Source organism: Lampetra fluviatilis, chromosome 2, assembly GCF_964198595.1.
Source record: "Lampetra fluviatilis chromosome 2, kcLamFluv1.1, whole genome shotgun sequence".
Taxonomy (NCBI): Eukaryota; Metazoa; Chordata; class Hyperoartia; order Petromyzontiformes; family Petromyzontidae; genus Lampetra; species Lampetra fluviatilis.
In genome coordinates, this window is record NC_136276.1 from 26312263 (window position 1) to 26325475 (window position 13213).

General features: G+C 47.2%; 1 protein-coding gene across 3 annotated transcripts in view; it reads right to left on the reverse strand.

Annotated features, from left to right (window-relative positions):
* The window catches only part of LOC144944675 (neurensin-1-like), a 286366-nt gene that overhangs the window by 5976 nt on the left and 267177 nt on the right, over nt 1-13213 (reverse strand). For all 3 annotated transcript variants that reach the window (XM_078873038.1, XM_078873049.1, XM_078873043.1), the window contains one exon: nt 6472-6732. In XM_078873038.1, the coding sequence (XP_078729164.1) occupies nt 6472-6705 (234 nt within the window). In that variant the 5' untranslated portion in view covers nt 6706-6732. The remainder of the gene's footprint in view (nt 1-6471; nt 6733-13213) is intronic.

Consider the following 13213-nt stretch of genomic DNA (forward strand, 5'->3'; position numbering starts at 1 on the left):
CTCTCGGCAGACAAGGGCAATGCCACGGTCATCATGGATAAAGATTCATACAACAACAAAATCCTGGACCTTCTTAATGATGGGAGTTACTCCAAAATTAAAAACGATCCCACTAAAAACCTAACGACAAAAAACCAACAGTATCGTCACGAGTTCGACTTCCCTAATCGAACCACGCAAACGTCCCTCTCTAAAACCATCGGCGGCTAGACCTCCCAGACTCTATGGTCTTCCCAAAATCCATGAAGAAGGCACCCCGCTACGACCCATCGTGTCGACGATAAACTCTCCTACGTACAAACTAGCCCGTTTTCTATCAGATACTCTGCTCCCCTTCACAGGCAAGACCTCTTCGGCAGTACTCAACTCAACCCAATTAGTCTCTATGGTTAAGGACATGGTACTATCTCCTGATTACATCCTCGTCAGCTTTGATGTAGTATCTTTGTTCACCAAAGTCCCAGTACCGGACACCCTAACAATAATTGAGGACTTAGTCCAACATGGATTGAATTCTGATGTACCTGCGCTGGTTAGGCATTGCCTCACCAACACTTATTTTACCTGGAATGGCACCTTCTACAAACAGAATGAGGGTACCCCTATGGGCTCCCCCTTGTCACCAGTTATAGCCAACATGTTCATGGAAAAGTTTGAATCAGACGCCATCCAGACATCCACCCTGCGTCCTTCCTTGTGGAAGAGGTATGTGGACGACACTTTCGTCATCTGGCCACATGGCCTCCCAGCATTGAACCACTTCTTGGACCACATCAATTCTAGACACCCATCCATCAGATTCACCATGGAAGTGGAGAAAGACGGTAAACTACCATTCTTGGATATTCTGTTTGAGAGGAGGCCTGACGGATCCTTGGGACATTCTGTCTACAGGAAAGCCACCCACACAGATTCCTACTTGAAACCGGATTCCCACCACCACCCATCTCAAAAGAATTCTCTCATCAAAACGCTATACCACAGAGCCCATGGCATTGCTGACCAACACCACCTGGCCGGTGAATTAAGACATGTACATCGGGCCCTCAGGATGAACGGATACTCTGACCGCACTATCCGCCAAGCTGTCTCTCCCACCATACAGAAACAGCCACATGAAACTCCGACCAAAACTATCACGTTGCCATACATAGCAGGCGTGACCAAAAAGATCTCCAAAATTCTAAACAAACATAAGATCCAAGTCCGATTCAGTACAGTGCATAAAATCCGTGATTTGATTCCATCTGTGAAGGATGTCGTTCCTGACTTACAGTATCCTGGAGTCTACAAATTGAGTTGCATTTGTGGTGATTGCTACATTGGAGAAACGAAACGTCATGTTTCTGATCGTGTCCGCGAGCACAAGTCAGATCTGAAACACGGCAGAACTGATTCTTCGGCCGTTGCCGATCATTGCTACAACTCGGTGGGCTCTCATGAAATTGTATTTTCCGAGACCAAGGTTCTCTGCAAACCTCCTGGCTACCATCAAAGGTTTGTACACGAAGCCATACAAATATACAAACACAGACATAATTTCAACCGTGATGACGGTTACAAACTGAGTAATCATTGGAAAGATGTGATTAACCATGCAAAAAAGATTTAACTACACTTATTTGCCAATCTTATTTGACAGACAACCATTATTGTTTAACCATGTTTAGTGGTGGTCTTCTTGTTACAGGTTGAGTCACAAACCGCACCTCTCCATAACAAAGGCTCAGCCTTTGTTATGCAGTCTATTCTTAGTCTCAAACCTCACCTTACCATATTAATAATAAGTATGCGGCCCTTGCCCCACCACCTTCTCCAACCATTATATAAACGCAGTGGTAACTCCTGCAATCTCTTATTTACTTGATACAGCTGTCGTGGCTGTGACGGTACCACCTGAAGACGGAAGCTTGTGTTGCCTCCGAAACGTCGTGATTTTTATTTTTATTTTATTTGACTTTTTAATGTTTTTACCTACGTGACTTTACCGAAAAAACCTAAGAATATAAAGTATATTTAATTAAGTAGAACGTGTTGTCTATATTTATTTAAAGTGGCGCATTTTGATGTCACATTTCTCAACCCCCCCCCCTCGTCACACATCGTCACAAATGTCTGACCCTCCCCCTCCAGGTGCGTGACGTCATTTATGGACGCCCCCTAACCTTGCTGTATCCCATTATCCAAATCATTACGGAGAGCTCAATTTAATTCATAATGATAAATTGTTAGTCCAACTGTTTTAAAAATACGGATCGCAGTACAGTATTTTAAACTCACTGTGACCTAAGAGGATTGGGGAAATAAAGATGTGAATGATAACGGGGGAAATATTAGTCACATCAGATGTGCTGAGGACAAAAACGTCCAATGATAATATTTGTGTGCTCCCATCGTTCGTCTTGTTCGTGATGTTTACATTGGTTGTTGTTGTCGCTTGCTGATCCGCCACTGATTTCCTCCTCTTGCAGTCTAAATCAAGACTTTGTAATCCGATTCTGAACGGAAGGTAATGTTCGGCCAACGCAACTGGGAAGGGTGCAACGTTGAGCTCAGGGTGAATGTGAGAATAAACAAAAGTCAATTTTCTAACAAAGTTCGCTGAACAATTGGAGACGAATGTACGAGTCTCACAAAACACGTGGGCAGAATGAGCAGAGCCACGAGAGGCATTGAAGGCAGCCCCAACCCTGCTCCCCCAACGTGAAATAAAGAGACGGGTAAGAGCAGTTTGACGTGATTATGGGAAGATGTTGTTGTTTTCTCTAAAGCTTTCACGGACATCGACTGCTTCGTATTGTAGCCAAATGAATAGCTGCATGCTTTCTGTAGGATACTGCTGTTTGGCTGTTTCTTGTGTCTGAGTAGCGTTTAACTCAAATGATGGATGAGACCCTTACTTTGTTTAGACCGTAGTGTTGACTGTAATGTAGATTGATAACGGTTTGGTCGTTTGTATGAAATAAAATCAATCTACGGTAATGTGTATCGAGAGATATATATAGTGTGTGTGTGTGCTATGTGAGCTGCGTGTATGGCGGTTTCTGCAGCGATGCACGTGGGAAGAGGGACGGAGTCATCGTCGTCGTTGTTTGACTTGCCATCACGGTGCTGACCTACTCACTGATGGATGCCCAGGACGCGGCATTGATTTGCAACCGACGGAAGGCAATGGGCCTTAGGGAGGGTGGGGGGGAGCATGTCATTAATTAAGAACATTTCTTTTTTTTCTTCAATGTTTCGTTACTGATGATGTCTATTTTTAGGTTTGACCTTTTTGCCGTTAACAGCCTCGGCTATGGGCGCCACGGATGCGACAAAAAACACCCTCGCCTGGTGTACAGGACGTCGTGGATTCTATCGCGACCCTGACGCCTGCTGTATATTTGGAGTCTGCGTGTCTCTCTCCCCATTGTCGCGTGCATTTTTCTCCGGGTCCTCCGGTTTTGTTCGCCTCCACATTTAGAATCAACTTCACGCGTTTAGAGTACGTGGCTGCTGTACAATGCCACGTGAGAAGCCACTTTGTTGAGCCATCATTTGTGATAGCCAGATCGCTTATGAAAATTGCTCCATAAGTGCTCAGCGGGCCTTAACTAGTAGTAAAAAAAAACCCACAAGTTTAGTTTATCATTTCGTGTGGGTGTTTGCCGCATGGGCAGGTCGTGGGGTTTGGTTACTATCTCGGCCTTGTCAAGATCATCCCGACGGCCTACACGGCGGGGGGAGGGGCTCCCTGGGCCGTAGCCCCCCCCCCCTCGAGCCCCCCCCTCCCTGTCCCCCGTTCAGTGGTGGACTGATGAAAGGGCGGCACGGCGTAGCCAGTCGGCGCTGCGAGGCTAATGAAGTTGTAAAATAAAAAAAAGTATAAAAATAACATTAGGACGGTATCGCGTGCACAGCCCAGGGTCAACACATCGATAAGCAATTAAGATAGATTTAACGCAGCGCTCGGGGAATCAGCGCTCATTATGCATAATTCACACAGGCACAAGCTTTTAGTGGTGCTATTAAAGCGTTATCATATTGCCCATCGATTGAGCTCTTATTTGTACACATCACATGTTAAAAATATCACAACCGCCCTGAGGATTGCACGTGAATGACCAGTGCTTTATCTGAGTGTACCCTGGGGGATTTGAGTATGCCACATGTATATACAGTACTCGGAATACCGTTCGGATTAAAACAAATTCTGACATCACATTTGCAGATATTTAGGAGCAGTCTCCGTCTTTCGTACTGCCGGAGGGAAAAGCAAGAGGTTGTGAATCGTCGCCTGGCAGTCGAACGCAAAGTTCGTTCAACCAGTCCAAGGAGGCAGCTGCAGACGCCGTGTGGATGTGTGTATGTGTGTAAGTGTGTATGTCTGTATGTGTGGATGTGTGGGGAGCGGTAGTGTAGCGGTTAGCGTGCTGCACTACGAACCTGGCGACCCGGGTTCGTTTCCCACTCACGGCAAACATCAGTGACGATTATCTGAACCGGTCCTAGGTCGACTCAGCCTCAAATGAGTACCTGATGCGATATGTAAACATTGCCGCTAGGCAGACAAAGGCGGCTGGGCGTGGTGTTGGCCACCCACCCCCTCGTGTGCCGTGCTGGCCTTTTTAGGTGCTCGCTAACAGCACTTGCCCCTACAGTCTGGTAAGGCTATACGGGGATCTTTTTTATCTTTATGTTGGACTTATTACGCACTGTGCGAAACCAACCGTGCTCGTGCTCATCGGAGGTGCGGGGGAAGGACACCAAACTAAAGCCCTGAAATAAATGTTAGATCTAATATCCAGTGGCGTAGTGACGCCATAATCATCTCAGGGTGTGCGGCAATCGGTCAGTTGGGGCCCCAATATTTGATTTGTCTCGCACGCTTGCACCCTGGAGGCTGTTGTGTATCGCGGCTTCCTCTTGCCTAATCACATCGTCGTTACGCTCACGGTCTCAAGCATTTAACGCTGTAGGGGCGCTCCGTCTTCTTTTACACTGTTGTTGAAAACATCTCACGGTAGTTTTCAAGGAGGCCCCAACTCGTTCCTTTGGCTACGGGGAGGTGGGGGGAGGCAAGGCACCCCCTGCCCCTATGCTGGTTACGCCAGTTATTACGCTAGTTACGTAAATTACGCTCCTGATAATATGAGAAATCCGTTCCAGACGGTCGCAGAAGCACGCGCGATGCAGTGACCGTCTTTGTTCGATGGCGAGCCAAAATCCCCTGCGAGGATGACCAGAGTTCGTGTGATGATGGTTTATGATCTTTGGCTTACGCTACTTAAGGGCATCAACGAGACAGCAACGTTCATATTTAGTACTCTATACGAAGGCCATGAATGGTTTTAGAAACTGGCGGATATTGGTTTTCGTGCCATCTGGTGCCGCCACGCGTTCCACCTGTTACCATACTCGGACATGTATTCACACAAGCAACCATGGTGACACAATTGCACAAGTGGCAACAAAGAATGCCTGGCAGTGCCTGCTCAGTGATTGGCCTCTTTGTGCGTCCACAAAAAGTCCACTCCAAAATGAACGAGTCTGCTTTGATGTGTGTGTAATGCACATGGCTGGAAATGGGAAGAAATTACTGGGGGAAGTCTTAAATGATTCCCTCCCACCTCCAATAGATCTGAGGAGAAGGAAGGGAGGAGCTTCGCTCTGTGTGTGGGTCTCTGCGTGTGTTTGTGGGTCTGTGTGTGTGTCTGTGGCTCTCTATGTGTATCTGTGGGTGTCTCTGTGTGTATGTGGGTCTCCGTATGTGTCTGTGGGTCTCTGTGTGTGTCTGTGGGTCTCTGTGTGTGTCTGTGGCTCTCTATGTGTATCTGTGTGGGTCTCCGTATGTGTCTGTGGGTCTCTGTGTGTGTCTGTGGGTCTGTGTGTGTGTCTGTGGCTCTCTATGTGTATCTGTCGGTGTCTCTGTGTGTATGTGGGTCTCTGTATGTGTCTGTGGGTCTCTGTGTGTGTCTGTGGGTCTGTGTGTGTGTGTATGGCTCTCTATGTGTATCTGTGGGTATCTGTGCGTGTCTGTGGGTCTCTGTGTGTGTCTGTGGGTCTCTGTATGTGTCTGTGGGTCTCTGTGTGTGTCTGTGGGTCTCTGTGTGTGTCTGTGGGTCAATCTGCGTGTCTGTGGGTGTCTGTGTGTCTGTAGGTCTTTGTGTGTGTATGTTGGTCTCTGAGCATGCCTGTGGGATTCTGTACGTGTCTGCGGGTCTCTCTATTAGCCTAAGCGTCTACCTGTGAGTAAAAAAAAATCATTGATTCCTTCCAGAAGGCAGTCAATCGGGTTCAAATTTTCACTCCCATCACAGCGTGCGTTCCGGGGCTTTCCTGCCCATTTTCACCGCTGGTAATGGAAAAATTTGTGGAACCTTTATTCGAACATTAAATTACGTTCCTTGGGTTGCATCAAACAGCTTGACACACAGGCATACCACGTGAGCGGTGAAAACTGCAGCGAACGCGACAGGATCCCCTTACATTGTACATGCTGGATGCGCACAGGCGATTTTCCTTCTCCAGCTCGTCAGAGCATTGGTCATCGGCCGCCCGCGCCGTCTCGAGTCTCGGGTTTCCGCAGGCACCCCCCTCCGACTCGGCGCCGCATGGTCCGCCGCGGTAGAAGTAGTGCAGGTAGGAGTGCACGCCGTACTGACGGCTGTGCACCGCCTCCTTGTGACTGCAGAAGGAACACTCGGGGCACGCCATGGCCATCTCTGTGGTCTGGCAGACGGGCGATGGCTGGCGACAAAAACAAAATGCGGTTATGGTTACGGCACCAATGCAAGATATTTCTCGGAAGCCGAGGTCAAGTGGAGGTCATCGATTGGCAAACATCGCCGATGCCACCGCAAACTTCCCTGCCGCGCATTTTGCACGGTGAGCGCTCCGCCAATGAGACCACAAGGCGACTCGCGGTATCGCGTCGGTCTGGCTCCAGCTCTTGGCCCCTGTTCACCAAGATGTTCGTACCCACTTACATTTCTGTCACAGTAATCAGCGCCGTTACTCAATCCTGCACACGTCCATAGTGTATGCAGTTCCTCTTCCAGATGATTTTTACCATGCTCTTTTGCAGTATTCCATCGAGAAATACAAAGTTACTTGTGATATCTTGCTTTCAAAAATTGCTCAAATGTTCTACATGTATATATACCCAAAGCCAAACGTTTGTTTTCTAGTTGCTTATAGTCCAGCTTTCAATACATCTGCTTTACGGCATCCACCAAATACCTGTCCTGCTTAGGCAATACAGTGAGGAAAAAAAGTATTTGATCCCCTGCTGATTTTGTACGTTTGCCCACTGACAAAGAAATGATCAGTCTATAATTTGAATGGTAGGTTTATTTGAACAGTGAGAGACAGAATAACAACAACAAAATCAAGAAAAAAGCATGTCAAAAATTGTATAAATTGATTGGCATTTTAATGAGGGAAATACGTTTTTGACCCCCTCTCAATCAGAAAGATCTCTGGCTCCCAGGTGTCTTTTATACAGGTAACGAGCCGAGATTAGGAGAACACTCTTAAGGGGAGTGCTCTTAATCTCAGCTTGTTACCTGTATAAAGACACCTGTTCACAGAAGAAATCAATAAATCAGATTCCAAACTCTCCACCATGGCCAAGACCAAAGAGCTCTCCAAGGATGTCAGGGAAAATATTGTAGACCTCACAAGGCTGGAATGGGCTACAAGACCATCGCATAGCAGCTTGGTGAGAAGGTGACAACAGTTGGTGTTATTATTCGCAAATGGAAGAAACACAAAATACTGTCAATCTCCCTCGGCCTGGGGTTCCATGCAAGATCTCACCTCGTGGAGTTGCAATGATCATGAGAACGGTGAGGAATCAGCCCAGAACTACACGGGAGGATCTTGTTAATGATCTGAATGCAGCTGGGACCATAGTCACCAAGAAAACAGTTGGTAACACACTACACCGTGAAGGACTGAAATCCTGCAGCGCCTGCAAGGTCCCCCTGCTCAAGAAAGCACATATACATGCCCGTCTGAAGTTTGCCAATGAACATCTGAATGATTCAGAAAACAACTGGGTGAATGTGTTGTGGACATGATGAGACCAAAATGGAGCTCTTTGGCATCAACTCAACTCGCCGTGTTTTGAGGAGGAGGAATGCTGCCTATGACCCCAAGAACACCATCCCCACCGTCAAACATGGAGGTGGAAACATTATGCTTTGGGGGTATTTTTCTGCTAAGGGGACAGGACAACTTCACCGCTTCAAAGGGACAATGGACGGGGCCATGTGCCGTCAAATCTTGGGTGAGAACCTCCTTCCCTCAGCCAGGGCATTGAAAATAGGTCGAAGATGGGTATTCCAGCATGACAATGACCCAAAACAACACGGCCAAGGCAACAAAGGAGTGGCTCAAGAAGAAGCACATTAAGGTCCTGGAGTGGCCTAGCCAGTCTCCAGACCTTAATCCCATAGAAAATATGTGGAGGGAGCTGAAGGTTCGAGTTGCCAAACGTCAGCCTCGAAACCTTAATGACTTGGAATTGATCTGCAAAGAGGAGTGGGACAAAATCCCTCCTGATATGTGTGCAAACCTGGTGGTCAACTACAAGAAACGTCTGACCTCTGTGATTGCCAACACGGGTTTTGCCACCAAGTACTAAGTCATGTTTTGCAGAGGGGTCAAATACTTATTTCCCTCATTAAAATGCCAATCAATTTATAACATTTTTGACATGCGTTTTTCTGGATATTTTTGTTGTTATTCTGTCTCTCACTGTTCAAATAAACCTACCATTAAAATTATAGACTGATCATTTCTTTGTCAGTGGGCAAACGTACAAAATCAGCAGGCGATCAAATACTTTTTCCCTCACTGTACATTTGTTAACCTCACAATCTTCCGTATTATATAATTCATTAGTGAATGATATAGCACATTATCTTTTATTTTCCGAAAGCAATTTATGTTTTTATTAACCAAAACACATTATGCATGTTGATATTGAGCAGATAAATATTTTACATGACATATGCAGAAGAATGTGTTCATCATGTTCACACTAACTTAGGATATTCGATTTGATGAGTTAAGTTGTTGCACTTGTTAATTGGGGCGCCACGGTGGCGAGATGTTAACTATCTCGCCTGCTATACAGGAGGTGGTGGGTTCGATCCCGTACCTGACGCCTGTATATTTCGGGTTGCATGTTCTCCCCGTGGTCGTGTGGATTTTTCTCTGAGTCCTGCGGTTTTCCCTCTACATTTAGAAAAATGCATTTGGAGTACTTGACTACAAGAAATTTCCACATGATAAGCCACTTCGTTGAACTAGCTATCATTTGTGGCCAGGTCGCTTAAAAAAACAATTAGCTCGGTGAGCCTTACCTGGTAAAATAAAAATAGCGAGTTGATTCGGAAAAAAACATCACAGCATGTCCCTGTGTCTCCCAGGAGGCTAATTATCGCCTTTAAAATCTCATTAAAAAAACTATTGTATTGATACATGCTGATGTTTTGTTTGTTTGTACACTAAAAGTACGCGGTGGTATGTGTATTTTATTTATTCCAATTTTCCTGGCCAAAATGCAATCCCACGTTAGGTCAATATCTATCTGCGAGTGTACGCACACTCAGTCATTTGTTACAACAGCTATATTTTAAAAGGTTAGGCCAGCCAAATTGGACACGGCAAAGCAAATGTATGCCAGGTTTGTACAAATCGGATTCAGAATTACCTTGGGTCGAACGTGACTGTCGTACAAAAGATATGGAGGACACATAAGCCTTGTAGGATGGGATAAGACCCCAGGGAACAAACATCCTGCAGTACGCAACACAAATTAATGTCAACCGCCATCGAGAAACTCTAGCATGCAGCCTCTGTACCATTTGATCAGGACAATATGTGCACATCTGGCCAGAGAGTACATTGGCAAAGTTCTGAACTCACGGCACAGAATCCTTGCAAGTGTGCGCTCTCAGGTTAAAATATGAGCAAATATTGCAGACGGCTCAATTATCCACGTTCTGGTGCTGTGTCAGGACGTCACACAGATCCACGTGAAACGAATTACACGACGGTGCTCCCCCGATACTTAGAAACTAACAACGCGTTGACGAAAATAATTCAAATGAGACAGCGTGAAAGCGCTGCACTACAGCGAACCGAATATGCTTTTTGACGATTTTTCTAAAGGCACTTTAATGGTCCATTGTGCGTAAAGGTACATCCATTCATCTTTTTTCCTTTTTCGCAATTTGAACATTTCTTGCTGCGCATGAATGGCTGGAAATCTCTTCTAATGGCACATCCATTCATGGACACTTTGCCTGGTGCAGGGCTGCCCATTCTATCTTCCTTCGGGAATATCTGATGGAGGGCGGACAATGACAAAGACCCATGGTCATGCTGTGGGATGCGTGGTACAGTACTGCAAGGAACAACGTGTTCCCGTGCACGAATCCCTGGGCAATGCGATGCCCATTCATCAACCGCAGATATCTCAAATTGACACGTCGAGAGTAAATATTTATGATTACCATCAGGCGATAATTTGCACCGCTGCGGAATCCTATTCGGGAATTAATTAGGCGTGTGGGACAGTGGGTTTGGCTATGTTTCCAATGCAACGATTTACTCGATGCATTTTTCTCTATGAAGAATCGTCACAAGCACGATGTACGTATGAGCTTTCTTCACACCGCACGGAGCCAAACGTGCTAATGGGAGGCGCGTTAAGGCACCACGAGCAATTGGCAAATCATTTTCTGTTTCACGAATCGCCTAAAATAAGATTTACCTTTAATGTATTCTGACAAAAAAGAAGTCTAATTTGATTTACGACCTCATGAAGCATTAATTAGTCGTAGAGCGCATATATTTAACGATAATCAGTTTTTGCACGGGGAAATTCAACCATGGGATGTTTTAAAATTGTTTGTACGCCGAACAGCTGATATCAGTGGGGACACCGCTCGATGACAGCGCTCACCACTCCGGTGAAGCCTCGCTCGCGCGTCCGTGCCACATTTAAAAGACACGTCTTGCGATTAAAGACACATGTTGCAATGCAGGCAGCAGAGGAAGACGATACCATGCTTATGTGTAATGATGTGAGCTGATTTGATACAGTTGATTGGCAGTGCCGGTTGGGTTTATCTGACCACATTTGACCACATCGGTCAGTTGATGGCATATTCGCGGGCGCGGAGCGGTACAGTACAACAATGGATGTTGCTCCACTGCCCTCTGCCGCCATTCGCGTTCACGACTCCATCCAAGGCGTCCAAACACGCTGGTGTGTAGGGACGGTCACCCATCATCAAGGCGTTACCCAGGCTCGAACTCGCCGTGCTTGCGAGACCTTCTCACGAGAGCCGGCGCATTCCGCGCTGTGTGGCCAAAGGCAAGATGTGTCCGAGGACGAAGTGAGGCTGATGCGAGTGGTGGTCGCGTGAGCGGGTTGCCGTTAGCCGCAGCGTGACGAGCAGGACGCCGTGAGCGGTGCACCGTCTCGAGCAATCGCGGCGAGTCTGGAACGCTGTTGGCGAGCGGGGCTTAGGGGCCATCCATTGAGTCGGTATGCACACATCTGTCACGACTTGACCCCTCCCACTCTCTATGTACGCACCCCCCCCCCCCCGAATCCTATAGAACGGCCGATATTTAATCCACGCAGAAACGATCAAGGATTAATAATATTAACGTGTTTAAGCAACCGGACAATTTAACTCATCTTCTTGGTTCTTTCGGTAAAGTCACGTAGAAGGGAAATGATAAAATAATAAAAATAAAACATAATAAAATACAATTCTCACGACGTTTCGGCCACAATGCAAGGAGCCGTCCTCAGGTGAAGAACATGTCTGTCAGAAAGACAGCGTCTGAATGAACTGCTTGCGTTGTGGCCGAAACGTCGTGAGAATTGTATTTTATTATGTTTTCTTTTTATTATTTTATTATTTCCCTTCTACGTGAGTTTACCGAAAGAACCAAGAAGATGAATCCCTGCAGTCACGAAAGCTTTAAATCGAAATATCTAACTCATTTGAAGGCCAATGTAGATAAATTAGTATCGAGGCTTCACCCCCCCCCCCCCCCCGGTTTCCTATGCGTACATTGTCAGTAGACCCCCCATACGCAAGCGTGCGCATTTAGGTTAACCCCTCTCCTCCCCCCTCCATGCGTACGTACTCAATGGATGGCCCCTTACGAAGGTGAGCGGCAGCGACTACGGGGGCTACAACGTCCACACCCCCGATGGGAAACTCCATTACCGGCACACCCTCGGGGCCAGTTGTCAAACCGCTGCTGCTGCGTCTGGCCCGGGATAGAACAAAAACCCCGCCGTGGCTTGTGGTACCATCAGCGCCTCCACAGACAGGCTGAGACGACCTGCCTCTGAATAGGGGGCACAGTGGGATGCGTGGGGTGGGCGGAGGGGGGGTCTGCTACTGATGCGTAATGTCACCTCGAGAGGGGGGGGGGAGAGTTAAAATCGCAGCAGCAGCAGCAGCGGCTGAATGAGAGAGAGAGAGAAATGTGGCGCGATCACTCATGGGGCGAAGCGAATGCGGGCCATGCACTGGGGAAGAGGCAAGCGGCAATCTCATTTCTGGCGTGGACTGCACGCACGTGGGCGAGGGGCATCAGGTGATGATGCAGTCGACGCGAGACGGGATGAGGGTAGACTGATTCACGAGGGAAAGAGCAATTTCGTCGTCGATAGCAGTTGCGTAGATCGCGTGGGGCAGGCAGGAGGTGGCTTGCACCCCCACCCAAGTTGGGCCCCCCTTGACAAGCACCGTGAGAATTATTTTCAACAACAGTGTCAAAAGAACAAAACACTAATTTAAAACGCGGTTTCAAATTATATATATATATATATTTTTAATGAAAATTATTTCGTTTACGGTCCGCGTTTCATTGTTTTAAGTCATTAGAGCAGTAATCGTTTGGCTTCCGCAACAATTTAGGCAAATCAAATATTTGGAGAAGGGGCGGGGGAGGCACCTGAGCCGATGGCCGCACTCCCTGAGCTGATTATAATAATATTGTCACGACGCCACTGGTCAATATACAACGTTGAGCGCGGCGTGCAGGACGTGGCAAATTCAATTGCAGCTCAGCGCCGTGTCGTGGCGATGTGATGGTGTTGGGGGGGGGGGTGCAGGGGTCAGATGGGGCCTCTTTACCCGCGCTGGACCGGCCTCAAGGGCCACACGTTGCGCCATGCACATGG